The 14,117-nt window shown below is 43.9% G+C and overlaps 1 protein-coding gene across 4 annotated transcripts in view; it reads left to right on the top strand.

Moving 5' to 3' along the window:
- Positions 1-14,117, top strand: part of LOC112238626 (signal-induced proliferation-associated 1-like protein 2) — a 341,137-nt gene that overhangs the window by 74,420 nt on the left and 252,600 nt on the right. For 3 of the 4 annotated variants that reach the window (XM_042305704.1, XM_042305702.1, XM_042305705.1), the window contains exons 3-5: positions 3,034-4,254; positions 8,340-8,508; positions 8,754-9,434. In XM_042305704.1, the coding sequence (XP_042161638.1) occupies positions 3,415-4,254; positions 8,340-8,508; positions 8,754-9,434 (1,690 nt within the window). In that variant the 5' untranslated portion in view covers positions 3,034-3,414. The remainder of the gene's footprint in view (positions 1-3,033; positions 4,255-8,339; positions 8,509-8,753; positions 9,435-14,117) is intronic. The other variant, XM_042305703.1, reaches the window with a different exon arrangement.

Raw genomic sequence — 14,117 nt, 5'->3', positions numbered from 1 at the left:
CTCTGTTCTGTTCTCCTCGCTATTCTATCTCTGTTCTGTTCTCCTCCCTATACTATCTCTGTTCTCCTGCCTATGCTATCTCTGTTCTGTTCTCCTCTTTATACTAAATCTCTTCTGTTCTCCTCCCTATACTATCTCTCTTCTGTTCTCCTCCCTATACTATCTCTGTTCTGTTCTCCTCCCTGTACTATCTCTGTTCTGTTTTCCTCCCTGTACTATCTCTGTTCTGTTCTCCTCCCTATTCTATCTCTGTTCTGTTCTCCTCCCTTTATTCAATCTCTCTGTTCTCCTCCCTATACTGTCTCTCTTCTGTTCTCCTCCCTGTACTATCTCTGTTCTGTTCTCCTCCCTATACTATCTCTGTTCTCCTGCCTATTCTATCTCTGTTATGTTCTCCTCTTTATACTAAATCTCTTCTGTTTTCCTCCCTATACTATCTCTGTTCTGTTCTCCTCCCTGTACTATCTCTGTTCTGTTTTCCTCCCTGTACTATCTCTGTTCTGTTCTCCTCCCTATTCTATCTCTGTTCTGTTCTCCTCCCTATTCTATCTCTGTTCTGTTCTCCTCCCTGTACTATCTCTGTTCTGTTCTCCTCCCTATACTATCTCTGTTCTCCTGCCTATGCTATCTCTGTTCTGTTCTCCTCTTTATACTAAATCTCTTCTGTTCTCCTCCCTATACTATCTCTGTTCTGTTCTCCTTCCTATTCTATCTCTGTTCTGTTCTCCTCTTTATACTAAATCTCTTATGTTCTCCTCCCTATACTATCTCTGTTCTGTTCTCCTCCCTATACTATCTCTGTTCTGTTCTCCTCCCTATTCTATCTCTGTTCTGTTCTCCTCTTTATACTAAATCTCTTATGTTCTCCTCCCTCTACTATCTCTGTTCTGTTCTCCTCCCTATAGTATCTCTGTTCTCCTCCCTATGCTATCTCTGTTCTGTTCTCCTCCCTATTCTATCTCTGTTCTGTTCTCCTCTTTATACTAAATCTCTTATGTTCTCCTCCCTATTAAATCTCTGTTCTGTTCTCCTCTTTATACTAAATCTCTTCTGTTCTCCTCCCTATACTATCTCTGTTCTGTTCTCCTTCCTATTCTATCTCTGTTCTGTTCTCCTCTTTATACTATCTCTGTTCTGTTTTCCTCCCTGTACTATCTCTGTTCTGTTCTCCTCCATATTCTATCTCTGTTCTGTTCTCTTCCCTATACTATCTCTGTTCTGTTCTCCCTATAATATCTCTGTTCTGTTCTCTCTATACTATCTCTGTTCTGTTCTCTCTATACTATCTCTGTTCTGTTCTCCCTATAATATCTCTGTTCTGTTCTCCCTATAATATCTCTGTTCTGTTCTCTCTATACTATCTCTGTTCTGTTCTCCCTATACTATCTCTGTTCTGTTCTCTCTATACTATCTCTGTTCTGTTCTCCTATAATATCTCTGTTCTGTTCTCTCTATACTATCTCTGTTCTGTTCTCCTATACTATCTCTGTTCTGTTCTCTCTATACTATCTCTGTTCTGTTTCTCTCTATACTATCTCTGTTCTGTTCTCTCTATAATATCTCTGTTCTGTTCTCTCTATACTATCTCTGTTCTGTTCTCCCTATAATATCTCTGTTCTGTTCTCCCTATAATATCTCTGTTCTGTTCTCCCTATAATATCTCTGTTCTGTTCTCTCTATACTATCTCTGTTCTGTTCTCCCTATAATATCTCTGTTCTGTTCTCTCTATACTATCTCTGTTCTGTTCTCCCTATACTAACTCTGTTCTGTTCTCTCTATACTATCTCTGTTCTGTTCTCTCTATAATATCTCTGTTCTGTTCTCTCTATACTATCTCTGTTCTGTTCTCTCTATACTATCTCTGTTCTGTTCTCTCTATACTATCTCTGTTCTGTTCTCCCTATAATATCTCTGTTCTGTTCTCTCTATAATATCTCTGTTCTGTTCTCTCTATACTATCTCTGTTCTGTTCTCCCTATAATATCTCTGTTCTGTTCTCCTATAATATCTCTGTTCTGTTCTCTCTATACTATCTCTGTTCTGTTTCTCCCTATAATATCTCTGTTCTGTTCTCTCTATACTATCTCTGTTCTGTTCTCTCTATACTACCTCTGTTCTGTTCTCTCTATACTATCTCTGTTCTGTTCTCTCTATACTATCTCTGTTCTGTTCTCTCTATACTATCTCTGTTCTGTTCTCTCTATACTATCTCTGTTCTGTTCTCTCTATACTATCTCTGTTCTGTTCTCTCTATACTATCTCTGTTCTGTTCTCTCTATACTATCTCTGTTCTGTTCTCTCTATACTATCTCTGTTCTGTTCTCTCTATACTATCTCTGTTCTGTTCTCCCTATAATATCTCTGTTCTGTTCTCTCTATAATATCTCTGTTCTGTTCTCTCTATACTATCTCTGTTCTGTTCTCTCTATACTATCTCTGTTCTGTTCTCTCTATACTATCTCTGTTCTGTTCTCTCTATAATATCTCTGTTCTGTTCTCTCTATACTATCTCTGTTCTGTTCTCCTATAATATCTCTGTTCTGTTCTCTCTATAATATCTCTGTTCTGTTCTCTCTATACTATCTCTGTTCTGTTCTCTCTATACTATCTCTGTTCTGTTCTCTCTATACTATCTCTGTTCTGTTCTCTCTATACTATCTCTGTTCTGTTCTCTCTATACTATCTCTGTTCTGTTCTCTCTATACTATCTCTGTTCTGTTCTCCCTATAATATCTCTGTTCTGTTCTCCCTATAATATCTCTGTTCTGTTCTCCCTATAATATCTCTGTTCTGTTCTCTCTATACTATCTCTGTTCTGTTCTCTCTATACTATCTCTGTTCTGTTCTCCCTATAATATCTCTGTTCTGTTCTCCCTATAATATCTCTGTTCTGTTCTCCCTATAATATCTCTGTTCTGTTCTCTCTATACTATCTCTGTTCTGTTCCTCAGAGTTCCCTTGTTTTCTCACTGTGCTGCAGTGTTAACATTCTCTAACATTCTTGTTCTTCTTCTGCCTTTGTCTTCAACCAGCAGATCACATCCAGCTCCTTCAGCTGTCCTCCTGAATTAGCCGCGGCTTCATGAACTAAGATTAATACTCACTCTGGACACACTCCAATGCAGCAGAGGAACAAGGCACTGTGAAGGAAGAGGAAAATACTGCTTTGCCTTTGACGAACTCACAGTGAAAGGAGAAAAAGGACGGAAAATGACTTTTCTTCAACGCTCCTTAGTGGTTGGTCCCTGGACATCCAGATGCCTTGTGTCCATTGTCACGCCAGCGTGCGAGATCGCCCCCTAGACTCCTTGACCCAGGAAAACAACCTTCTCCTCAGCAGCCTCCTCCCATGTCTGAGTCTCACCATGTAATGCAGACAGAGAGGGGAGTTGAGAATCTGTCTGCTACAGGATATGAGTAGTGATCACTCTGCCACAGACGACGAGACCTGCCTGCAGGGAGGAGGAGGTGCAGGGGAGGAGCAGAAGAGAGCCATGCAGCCTCAGTCTGAGGAACTCTTGACCAGGAAACTAAAGGCCCTGAACGGCAGCATGGGGCCCCCAGCCCAGGGGACACAGCAGGGCAACAAGCCTGATGGTGGTGGTGGTGGGGGGAAGACCAACGGGACAGGGGAGACAGGGGGGACAGGGACCACGCCCATGCCCAAGGTGGGTATCCGAGCCTGGGCTACAGACTGGCCTCCCGCCCCCCGGAGGGATATCTGTGATGGAGGATGCCAAAACTCTCCCAAATATGAGAGCATCGTCACGGCGTTCCATAACGACCAGCAGCCTCTCGAACAATCAGCAGCGGCGATACAGTCACATGACCAGCCCCCTATAGACTCTGACTACAGTGAAACTGTTGAGTCGGGGGAGGATCCCAGGTACAGTCTGTCTGACCTATTAGGACGCTCCCCTTTAAAGGGGGCGGGGCTCCATCCCATCCGCCAACGTTCCAACAGTGACGTCACCATCAGTGATATCGACAGCGAGGACATTATAATGGACGGTACTGCAGTGAACCCCAACACCGGCGCAGCTCTCCACCGGGAGTACGGCAGCACCTCCTCTATCGACCGGCAGGGCCTGAGCGGGGACGGGTTCCATACGCTGCTACGGGGTTACCGTATCGACACCTTAGACCACACCCTCCACACCCTGACACACCCACATCACTCCATGCCCCGCCCACTGCTGGGCTTACCTGAGCTGCTGCAGCGCTATGATACCTCCCTCTCTCCCAGCCTGCAGGTAACTACTGGCTTTATATTCTGTCTCTCTGTCTCTCTCTCTGTCTCTCTCTCTCTGTCTCTCTCTGTCTCTCTCTCTCCTTCTCCAACTTTCTCTCTCTCTCTCTCTCTGTCTCTCTCTCTCTCCTTCTCCAACTTTCTCTCTCTCTCTCTCTCTCTCTCTCTCTCTCTCTCTCTCTCTCCTCTCTCTCTCACTCCTCTCTCGCTCTCTCCTTCTACATCTCTCTCCCTTTCTCTCTCTCTCTCACTCTCTCCTTCTCACTCTCTCGCTCTCTCCTTCTCATCTCTCTCTCTCTCTCTCTCTCTCTCTCTCTCTCTTCTCTCTCTCTCTCTCTCTCTCTCTCTCTCTCTCTCTCTCTCTCTCTCTCTCTCTCTCTCTCTCCTCTCTCGATCTCTCCTTCTCTCTCTCTCTCTCTCTCCTTCTCTCTGTCTCCCTCTCTCCCTCTCTGTCTCTTTCTCTCTCTCCCTCTCTCTCTCACTCTCTCACTCTCCATCTCTCTCCCTTTCTCTCTCTCTCTCACTCTCTCCTTCTCACTCTCGCTCTCTCCTTCTCCATCTCTCTCTCTTTCTCTCTCTCTCACTCTCTCCTTCTCCATCTCTCTCACTCTCTCCTTCTCTCTCTCTGTCTCTCTCCTTCTCTCTGTCTCTCTCTCTCCCTCTCTCTGTCTCTTTCTCTCCCTCTCTCACACTCTCTCTCTCTCACTCTCTCGCTCTCTCCTTCTCCATCTCTCTCTCTCCCTCTCTCTGTCTCTCTCTCTCTCTCTTTCTCTCTCTCTCTACTTCTCTCTCCTTCTCCATCTCTCTCTCTCACTCTCTCTCACTCTCTCGCTCTCTCCTTCTCCATCTCTCTCTCACTCTCTCCTTCTCCATCTCTCTCCCTCTCTCTCACTCTCTCCTTCTCTCTCTCTGTCTCTCTCTCTCCCTCTCTTTGTCTCTCTCTCTCCCTCTCTCTCTCAATTCAATTCAATTCAAGGGCTTTATTGGAATGGGAAACATGTTTTAACAATGCCAAAGCAAGTGAGGTAGATAATATATAAAGTGAATATATAAAGTGAAATAAACAATAAAAATTAACAGTAAACATTACACATACAGAAGTTTCAAAACAATAAAGACATTACAAATGTCATATTATATATATACAGTGTTTTAACAATGTACACATGGTTAAAGGACACAAGATAAAATAAATAAGCATAAATATGGGTTGTATTTACAATGGTGTTTGTTCTTCACTGGTTGCCCTTTTCTCGTGGCAACAGGTCACAAATATTGCTGCTGTGATGGCACACTGGAATTGCACCCAGTAGATATTGGATTTGGATTTGTTTTCGAATTCTTTGTGGATCTGTATAATCTGAGGGAAATATGTCTCTCTGATATGGTCATACATTGGGCAGGAGGTTAGGAAGTGCAGCTCAGTTTCCACCTCATTTTGTGGGCAGTGAGCACATAGCCTGTCTTCTATTGAGAGCCATGTCTGCCTACGGCGGCCTTTCTCAATAGCAAGGCTATTCTCACTGAGTCTGTACATAGTCAAAGCTTTCTTTAATTTTGGGTCAGTCACAGTGGTCAGGTATTCTGCCATTGTGTACTCTCTGTTTAGGGCCAAATAGCATTCTAGTTTGCTCTGTTTTTCCAATATGTCAAGTAATTATCTTTTGTTTTCTCATGATTTGGTTGGGTGTAATTGTGCTGCTGTCCTGGGGCTCTGTAGGGTGTGTTTGTGTTTGTGAACAGAGCCCCAGGACCAGCTTGCTTAGGGGACTCTTCTCCAGATTAATCTCTCTGTAGGTGATGGCTTTGTTATGGAAGGTTTGGGAATCGCTTCCTTTTAGGTGGTTATAGAATTTTACGGCTCTTTTCTGGATTTTGATCATTAGTGGGTATCGGCTTAATTCTGCTCTGCATGCATTATTTGGTGTTCTACGTTGTACACGGAGGATATTTTTGCAGAATTCTGCGTGCAGAGTCTCAGTTTGATGTTTGTCCCATTTTGTGAAGTCTTGGTTGGTGAGCGGACCCCAGACCTCACAACCATAAAGGGCAATGGGCTCTATGACTGATTCAAGTATTTTTAGCCAAATCCTAATTGGTATGTTGAAATTTATGTTCCTTTTGATGGCATAGAATGCCCTTCTTGCCTTGTCTCTCAGATCGTTCACAGCTTTGTGGAAGTTACCTGTGGCGCTGGTGTTTAGGCCAAGGTATGTATAGTTTTTTGTGTGCTCTAGGGCAACAGTGTCTAGATGGAATTTGTATTTGTGGTCCTGGTGACTGGACCTTTTTTGGAACACCATTATTTTGGTCTTACTGAGATTTACTGTCAGGGCCCAGGTCTGACAGAATCTGTGCATAAGATCTAGGTGCTCCTGTAGGCCCTCCTTGGTTGGTGACAGAAGCACCAGATCATCAGCAAACTGCAGACATTTGACTTCGGATTCCAGTAGGGTGAGGCCGGGTGCTGCAGACTTTTCTAGTGCCCGCGCCAATTCGTTGATATATATGTTGAAGAGGGTCGGGCTTAAGCTGCATCCCTGTCTCACCCCACGACCCTGTGTGAAGAAATGTGTGTGTTTTTGCCAATTTTAACCGCACACTTGTTGTTTGTGTACATGGATTTTATAATGTCGTATGTTTTACCCCCAACACCACTTTCCATCAGTTTGTATAGCAGACCCTCATGCCAAATTGAGTCGAAGGCTTTTTTGAAATCAATAAAGCATAAGAAGTTTGCATCCTGTAGCTCCAACTCCAAAAAGTTCTGGGACACTGTGAAGTCCATGGAGAACAAGAGCACCTCCTCCCAGCTGCCCACTGCACTGAGGCTAGGTAACACGGTCACCACCGATAAACCCATGATTATCGAAAAAACATTTTCAACAAGAGCTGCAAAACCTGGACCCGTACAAATCAGCTCCAAGTTCTCCTTTACCCAAATCCAGATAGCAGATGTTCTGGACCCTCTATTTCTGAAACTATCCGCCGCCATTGTCGCTACCCCTATTTCCAGCCTGTTCAACCTCTCTTTCATATCGTTTGAGATCCCCAAGGATTGGAAAGCTGCCGCAGTCATCCCCCTCTTCAAAGGGGGAGACACCCTGGACCCAAACTGTTACAGACCTATGCAATCTGTCAGATTGGGGATCTCAAACGATATGAAAGAGAGGTTGAAAAGGCTGGAAATAGGGGTAGCGACAATGGCGGCGGATAGTTTCAGAAATAGAGGGTCCAGATTGTGAAGCCCAGCTGATTTGTACGGGTCCAGGTTTTGCAGCTCTTTCAGAACATCTGCTATCTGGATTTGGGTAAAGGAGAACTTGGAGAGGCTTGGGCGAGTAGCTGCGGGGGGGGCGGAGCTGTTGGCCGAGGTTGGAGTAGCCAGGCGGAAGGCATGGCCAGCCGTTGAGAAATGCTTGTTGATTGCATAGGCCTGGAAATGATTGATTTCCCCCTCCAGGATGGGGATTCTAGTGTGGGGATATACTGTAGTTTGCACACAGGATGACACTTTTCTCTGTTGAGATAATTTCCTTTTGAATTTCTAGCCAAATGTAAAATGTGCCTGTTTTGATTAATTCAATAGACTGAGTTAGTTCATTCTCAATAACAAATTAGCATACCCCCTGAGTCCCTTCCCTGTTTCACACCTGGTAGTTTGGTGGATGGGACTTCCAGCTCTCTGTAACCTAGAGGACAACCAGTGGGTCCGTCTCCTCTATACCACCCACCTGGTAGTATGGTGGATGGGACTACCAGCTCTCTGTAACCTAGAGGGCAACCAGTGGGTCTGTATCCTATATACCAGGTTTCTTGTAGGATGACATTGTCTGTATTCTGATTTCTTTGGTGAAGTCCAATTTTGAAGTCCAATCTCTCTCTCTCTCTCTCTCTCTCTCTCTCTCTCTCTCTCTCTCTCTCTCTCTTTCTCTGTCTCTGTGTCTCTCTCTCTCTATCTGTCTGTCTCTCTCTCTCTCTCTCTCTCTCTCTCTCTCTCTCTCTCTCTCTCTATGTGTGTGTCTCTCTCTCTGTCTCTACATTTGTCCCATCAAGGACTATAATGGTTGCTATCCCTTTGTGCTGCAGACTGCCACCCAGATCTCCAGAGGGGAGATAGTGAGGATGGCAGGGTATGACTACGTGGATCCCTCCATCTTCTACTCCAGAGAGAGAGAGAAGAACTTCATGGGACGCCTGAAGTCTGACTCATCTGAGACCTCTATGTTCAGGAAGCTGAGGACCATCAAGAGCGAAGGTCTGTAGAGGTCTATGTGTCTAGTTTTTAATGCATGGATGCATACATCTTTCAATGAAAAGCGTGTTATAAATAAAAAGTATTAATAATGTTGTTATTATTGAAGGTGACGGTTCAGGCTGTTTAACCACCTGCCAATTTCCACTGTATCTAGATTATGTTTAAATTCTATTTCAACTCTGATTCTGTCTGCATATTCCGCTTATTGTTACCATTTAAATGTGATTGTGTGTCTGATTGTGTAGGAGATGGGTTCAGGCTGTCTCTGGATCAGGATGACAGGAGACCCCTCAGCTTCCAGAAGTGTTTTGCCCACTACGACGTGCAGAGTGTCCTGTTTAACATCAGTGAGGCTGTGGCCAGTAGGGCCACTCTCAGCCAGAGGAAGAACACAACCACTGGGGCCTCGGCTGCTTCACAGTACCAACCTGGAGCCAGAGGGGTTAGTGGAGCTCCAGGTTTAGGACCAGGACTTGGGCCGGGAGGTGGCCCGGGGACAGGGGTAGGACTGGGGGCAGAGGGAGGGCAAGGAGGTGGTCTTAGTAGTGGAACTACCAGTACCTCTATGTTTGAGTCTCCTCTGGGCTCCCGAGAGGACCTGAACCCCAAAGAGAACCTGGACCAGGACGAGGGCGACGGGAAGAACAATAGACTAGTCCTGGGGTGCCCCCACTTCCGTAATGAGATCGGTGGAGAAGGGGAGCGCAGAATCAGTCTCTCCAGGGCTACCAACACCTCTTACAGCGGTGGAGGAGAGAGCTGCAGCTTCGAGTCCTCCCTCTCGTCCCACTGTACCAACGCTGGGGTGTCGGTGTTGGAGGTCCCGAGAGAGAACCAGCCTATACACAGAGAGAAGGTGAAGAGATACATTATAGAACATATTGATCTGGGAGCATTCTACTACCACAAGTTCTTCTATGGGAAAGGTAAGAGTTACGTTCCTCACAATTACATTGATGGAAGCTAAAAATATATCTGCAATTTTAAAGCTGATTAACCCCCTAAAAAAATATATATATATACTGTATATACAGTTGAAGTCTGAAGTTTACATACACCTTAGCCAAATACATTTAAACTACATTTTTCACAATTCCTGACATTTAATCTAAGTAAAAATGTCTTAGGTAAGTCTTAGGTCAGTTAGGATCACCACTTTATTTTAAGAATGTGAAATGTCAGAATAATAGTAGAGAGAATGATTTATTTCAGCTTTTATTTATTTCATTAAATTCCCAATGGGTCAGAAGTTTACATACACTCAATTAGTATTTCGTAGCGTTGCCTTTAAATTGTTTAACTTGGGTCAAATATTTTGGGTAGCCTTTCACAAGCTTCCCACAATAAGTTGGGTTTTGGCCCATTCCTCCTGACAGAGCTGGTGTAACTGAGTCAGGTTTGTAGGATCCTTGCTCGCACACGCTTTTTCAGTTCTGCCCACAAATTTTCAATAGGATTGAGGTCATGGCTTTGTGATGGCCACCCCAATACCTTGCCTTTGTTGTCCTTAAGCCATTTTGCCACAACTTTGGAAGTATGCTTGGGGTCATTGTCCATTTGGAAGACCCATTTGTGACCAAGCTTTAACTTCCTGACTGATGTCTTGAGATGTTGCTTCAATATATCCACATAATTTTCCTTTCTCATGACACCATCTATTTTGTGAAGTGCACCAGTCCCTCCTGCAGCAAAGCACCCCCACAACATGATGCTGCCACCCCCGTGCTTCACGGTTGGGATGGTGTTCTTCGGCTTGCAAGCCTCCCCCTTTTTCCTCCAAACATAACAATGGTCATTATGGCCAAACAGTTCTATTTTTGTTTCATCAGACCAGAGGACTTTTCTCCAAAAAGTACGATCTTTGTCCCCATGTGCAGATGCAAACTGTAGTCTGGCTTTTTTATGGCGGTTTTGGAGCAGTGGCTTCTTCCTTGCTGAGTGGCCTTTCAGGTTATGTCGATATAGGACTCGTTTTACTGTGGATCTAGATACCTGTTTACCCGTTTCCCTCAGCATCTTCACAAGGTCCTTTGCTGTTGTTCTGGGATTGATTTGCACTTTTTGCACCAAAGTACGTTCATCTCTAGGAGACAGAACGTGTCTCCTTCCTGAGCGGTATGACGGCTGCGTGGTCCCATGGTGTTTATACTTGCGTACTATTGTTTGTACAGATGAACATGGTACCTACAGGCTTTTGGAAATTTCTCCCAATGATGAATCAGACTTGTGGAGGCCGACAATTTTATTCGGAGGCCTTGGCTGATTTATTTTGATTTTCCCATGATGTCAAGCAAAGAGGCACTGAGTTTGAAGGTAGGCCTTGAAATAAATCCACAGGTACACCTCCAATTGACTCCTAGGTGTATGTAAACTTCCGACTTCAACTGTACCCCTTTCCCTTCCATAGACTTACACTTCAAGATCATCTACTCATTCAAGGGTTTTTCTTTATTTTTTTCTATTTTCTACATTGTAGAATAATAGGGAAAACATCAAAACTATGAAATAACACATATGGAGTCATGTAGTAACCAAACAAGTGTTAAACATATCAACATATATTTTATATTTGAGATTCTTCAAATAGCCACCCTTTGCCTTGATGACAGCTTTGCACACTCTTGGCATTCTCTCAACCAGCTTCACCTGGAATGCTTTTCCCATCAGTCTTGAAGGAGTTCCCACATATGCTGAGCACTTGTTGGCTGTTTTTCTTTCACTTTACGGTTTTACAAATCCCAAACCTTAATCTCAATTGGGTTGAGGTCATGGGTGAGGTCATGGGTGATTATGGAGGCCAGGTCATCTGATGCAGCACTCCATCACTCTCCTTCTTGGTAAAATAGCCCTTACACAGCCTGGAGGTGTGCCGGGTCTTGTCCTGTTGAAAAACAAATGATAGTCCCACTAAGCCCAAAACAGATGGGATGGAGTATCGCTGCAGTGTGCTCTGGTAGACAGGCTGGTTAAGTGTGCCTTAAATTCTAAATAAATCACAGATAGTGCCACCAGCAAAGCACCCCACACCATAACACCTCTTCCTCCATGCTTCACTGTGGGAAAGAAACATGCAGAGATCATCCGTTCATCCACACACATCTCACAAGATGGTGGTTGGATCCTGGATTCCAGACCAAAGCAAGTCTCTTGTTCTTTTTGTTGTCCTTTAGTAGTGGTTTCTTTGCAACATTTCGACCATGCAGGCCTGCTTCACACAGTCTCCTGAACAGTTGATGTTGAGATGTGTCTGTTACTTGAACTCTGTGAAGCATATATTCATCTCCCCTTGAACTACTCCCCAGGTTGTTGCTGTCAATGAGATGAGTGTTTAAAATAAGGGTTAAATAAAAAAAACATTTAAAAATTTGCAATTTCTGAGGCTGGTAACTCCAATGAACTAATCCTCTGCAGCAGAGTGTAATGGGTGTTGGTGGCAGGGGAGTCAGGCGCAGGAGAACGAACTTGGTATAAACGGAGCAGTTTAATAAATGCCTAAAAAACTCAGAAAACAAAAATATACAAAATAATTAAAACCCGTCGCACACCAGAACATAACTACACATACAACAAACAATCACCAGCAAGGACATGAGGGGAAACAGGGTTAAATACACAACATGTAATTGGTGTGATTGGAACCAGGTGTGAAGGAAGACAAGACAAAACCAATGGAAAATGGATCAACGATGGCTAGAAGGTCGGTGAGGTCAACCGCCGAACAAGGAGAGGGACCGACTTCTCCGGAAGTCATGACACAGAGGTAACTCTGGGTCTTCCATTCCTGTGGTGGTCCTCATGAGAGCCAGTTAACTCTCTATTGAACTTATCCTCTGCAGCAGAGGTAACTCTGGGTCTTCCATTCCTGTGGTGGTCCTCATGAGAGCCAGTTAACTCTCTATTGAACTTATCCTCTGCAGCAGAGGTAACTCTGGGTCTTCCATTCCTGTGGTGGTCCTCATGAGAGCCAGTTTCATCATAGCGCTTGATGGTTTTTGCGACTGCACTTGAAGAAACTTTCAAAGTTCTTGACATTTTCTGTATTGACTGACCTTCATGTCTTAAAGTAATGATGGACTGTTGTTTCCTTTTGTTTATTTGAGCTTTTCTTGCCATAATATGGACTTGGTCTTTTACCAAATAGGGCTATCTTCTGAAGGTCTATCTACCCTGTTACAACACAACTGAGGCTCAAACGCATTAAGAAGGATAACAATTCCACATATTAACTTTAAAGAAGGCACACCTTTAATTGAAATGCATTCCAGGTGACTACCTCATGAAGCTGGTTGAGAGAATGCCGAGCCTGTGGAAAGCTGTCATCAAGGCAAAGGGTGGCTATTTGAAGAATCTCAAATATAAACTATACTTTTTTGGTTACTACATGATTCCATATGTGTTATTTCATAGTGTTGATGTCTTCACTATTATTCTACAATGTAGAAAATAGTAATAATAAAGAGAAACCCGTAGCTGTTCTAAAACTGTAGACCAATGTTGTATATAATAGTAATCATATACCTTACTTTTACAGAAGTTTTATCAGTTTCTGAGAAACAGCTGGAAATGGCAGAAGCAACACTAATTAGTGGTTTTCAGACTGTAAATGGTTAATGGGTACATCTGGTTCCCTCCTTGCCAGGAGTTCTGAGACAGACTACTTCTGTGCTTACTTTACTTTTCACACTATAAAAAACAAACAATGTTTTTCTCCTAGTGGAGACCCTGTCCCTCTAGTTCTCAACCAGTTATGTTCTCTGTTAACAACAGAGAGAGCCGTGGGTGTGTGTGTGTGTGTGTGTGTGTGTGTGTGTGTGTGTGTGTGTGTGTGTGTGTGTGTGTGTGTGTGTGTGTGTGTGTGTGTGTGTGTGTGTGTGTGTGTGTGTGTGTTTGTGTGTTTGTGTGTGTGTGTGTGTGTGTGTGTTCTTGGTGTGTGTGTTCAGTGTTTTTAGTGTGTGTGTTTTCGGTGTGTGTGTGTTCTTGGTGTGTGTGTGTTTTTAGTGTGTGCTATTTTCTCAACTCCCAGGAGGACCAAGGATTTGTAATGTGAGAAGTAAGGTGGTGAGGGTTAGGGGGGGTGTCAGCATTAAACCTTGGGGCCAAACCACAGCACAGTCCCAGAGATCCTCATTAAAACACCACTGTGTCTGACTCTGAAAATACCACCTCTTTCTCTCCACTCAATTCAACACCATGCAGGTAGAGTGTTTCCTCTCTCTCTCAGTATATCTGAGTACCCATCCTAAGCCCCTATAACAGCTGCTGCACCTGTCCACCATTATTGAGAAGACATTAATCAGTTTGAGACATGGAGAACACAAAACATTCAGAGGGATATGACTCTGCAGTCACATGACCTCACATGGTGCAAGTGAACTGATTCTGTAGGTGTGTGTGTGTGTGTGTGTGTGTGTGTGTGTGTGTGTGTGTGTGTGTGTGTGTGTGTGTGTGTGTGTGTGTGTGTGTGTGTGTGTGAACTGTGTGTGTGTCATGTGAAAATAACCTCTACCTGTTATACTGGTGTCTGTAGTCCTCTACCTGTTATACTGGTGTCTGTAGTTCTCTACCTGTTATAATGGTGTCTGTAGTCCTCACCTGTTATACTGGTGTCT

This window comes from Oncorhynchus tshawytscha, linkage group LG24 (assembly GCF_018296145.1).
Source record: "Oncorhynchus tshawytscha isolate Ot180627B linkage group LG24, Otsh_v2.0, whole genome shotgun sequence".
Lineage (NCBI taxonomy): Eukaryota > Metazoa > Chordata > Actinopteri > Salmoniformes > Salmonidae > Oncorhynchus > Oncorhynchus tshawytscha.
The sequence above is the reverse complement of the archived record's forward strand: the minus strand, read 5'-3'. Positions and strand labels throughout refer to the sequence as shown.